The sequence below is a fragment of the Amphimedon queenslandica genome, unplaced genomic scaffold, assembly GCF_000090795.2.
Source record: "Amphimedon queenslandica unplaced genomic scaffold, v1.1 AMPQUscaffold_11251, whole genome shotgun sequence".
Taxonomy (NCBI): domain Eukaryota; kingdom Metazoa; phylum Porifera; class Demospongiae; order Haplosclerida; family Niphatidae; genus Amphimedon; species Amphimedon queenslandica.
The window spans coordinates 3894-5603 of NW_003548506.1; the positions used below are offsets into that span (position 1 = coordinate 3894).

Sequence of the window (1710 nt, forward strand, 5' to 3'; positions counted from 1 at the left end):
ACACCTATGGAGTCACACCCCTTATTATTGACTGTTTTCATCGATGTTTTCATGCACGTGTATCCACGTGTGTGTATTACGTCATTAACTTATTAAAATTTTCATTATTAATATTATTTAACCACAATAAATGGGCGTGGCCAATGTATAGATCCAGATTCCTTCAAAATTTCGATACCGATACGAATCGATACCGTAAAATATCGTTTGTATCGATAAAATATCGATATATCGCCCACCACTAATAATCGGACCGTACAGTCCTTGTCCGCCGCCATGTTGGCCTACTATCAGTCAGTTTTTGTCTTTTCTACAAAATCTGGGTGATTATAGGGACATTTTTACGTTGCATCATGTGGTAAGTATTGTATTTCATCACTTACTGTTGTAAAATAAGCTTTCTATTGCGTTGACTATACAATAGCTTCGCTATAAACAAAAATTTCTACTCATTTTTGCCTTGTCTCCCTCTCTAGGACACAGGTTCATTTGACTTACTTCAAAATTGATACTGTTACAACCTAAATGGTTATGGCCGTTGCTTAAGCTATGTAATCAGATCCATGCAAGCTTTATTCTCCTCCTTTTGAGACAAAATCACTCGCAACCTCATACATTTTTGTCTCCCTCTCCTGCTTCAAAGAAGGGCTTGTTTGAAATAAAGATTTCACTGTTGTTTAAAGATAATATTGATATATTGCTTCAATGATAGCTGTTGCTATTATTTGTTTCTATTTTTTTAATTATGGCTATTTTTGTTTCTAATTGCGCAGCACTTTACAGTATCAACCATGTTAAATTTTTAATAACTATTTATAACTATTACAATAATAAGACGCGGAGTGTTTCCCTGTTTCCTATCCCGTATACGTAGTCTCTATTATCTATGATTGTACTGCTTATCAGGAAAAACAAGACTATTTTAAGAGTGAAACAACACAGCCGAAATATCGGCCATGTCTCTATGAATATCATTATAAAACGTCATTAATGACGTAGCTACATTTTTCAAATTCCAATTCAGCTGCTTCCACTTCCGGTCCATTCTCAGTTGGGACATAGTATATTACTATTATTATGAGAGAGAAAGAGAGATGTGGGAAAAGAGGGAGAAACCCATTATTATTATTATTATTATTATTATACCACAGCATTACACAACAGAAAAAACAAAAGCCTACACCATATATTAATATACAGTTACAAAACAGTCCACTTAAATGACACCATCCACAGAAGCTGGAACAATGGGATGGCGGGTAGCCCACATGGAAGCATTCCCTTATAAAAACTAAAATAAGGAACATACATTAGAGAGTAAAATTGATATGGACATTTTGAAGAGAATTATTATTATTATTATATTTTTATTTTCTCTCTCTCTCTCTCTCTCTCCCCAGGCTCAATCTCTTCCTCAATGTTCTTGATTTGTGTGTTGCTTGTTTCGAGTACAAAGGAAAACGTAACCTCATGAACCAGCTCTCAGGAGCCTCGGTAGCGACCAGCAAGAACTCAAACAACATGAAAGACCAGCTGGCTAACGCTATCCTCTCTGGAGTGGGTACTGCTAAGGAGAGACTCCAGAGGAGGAGACAGCAGTCACAGGATCCAGCAGCAGGTGGATCACTTCGCTGGGGAAAGACCGTGTGGCAGGCAGCAGCTGAATATACTGAGAAGTAATGAGAGGGGGTGGGACTTTAGAAATTCATA

At 36.9% G+C, this 1710-nt stretch overlaps 1 protein-coding gene across 1 annotated transcript in view; it reads left to right on the forward strand.

Moving 5' to 3' along the window:
• LOC100636130 (dedicator of cytokinesis protein 7-like) overlaps window positions 1–1710 on the forward strand; it is a gene marked incomplete at its 5' end in the record, with an annotated part of 6976 nt that overhangs the window by 2217 nt on the left and 3049 nt on the right. Inside the window, one exon of the mRNA XM_003390992.2 lies at window positions 1401–1676. Coding sequence (XP_003391040.2) covers window positions 1401–1676 — 276 coding nt within the window. The remainder of the gene's footprint in view (window positions 1–1400; window positions 1677–1710) is intronic.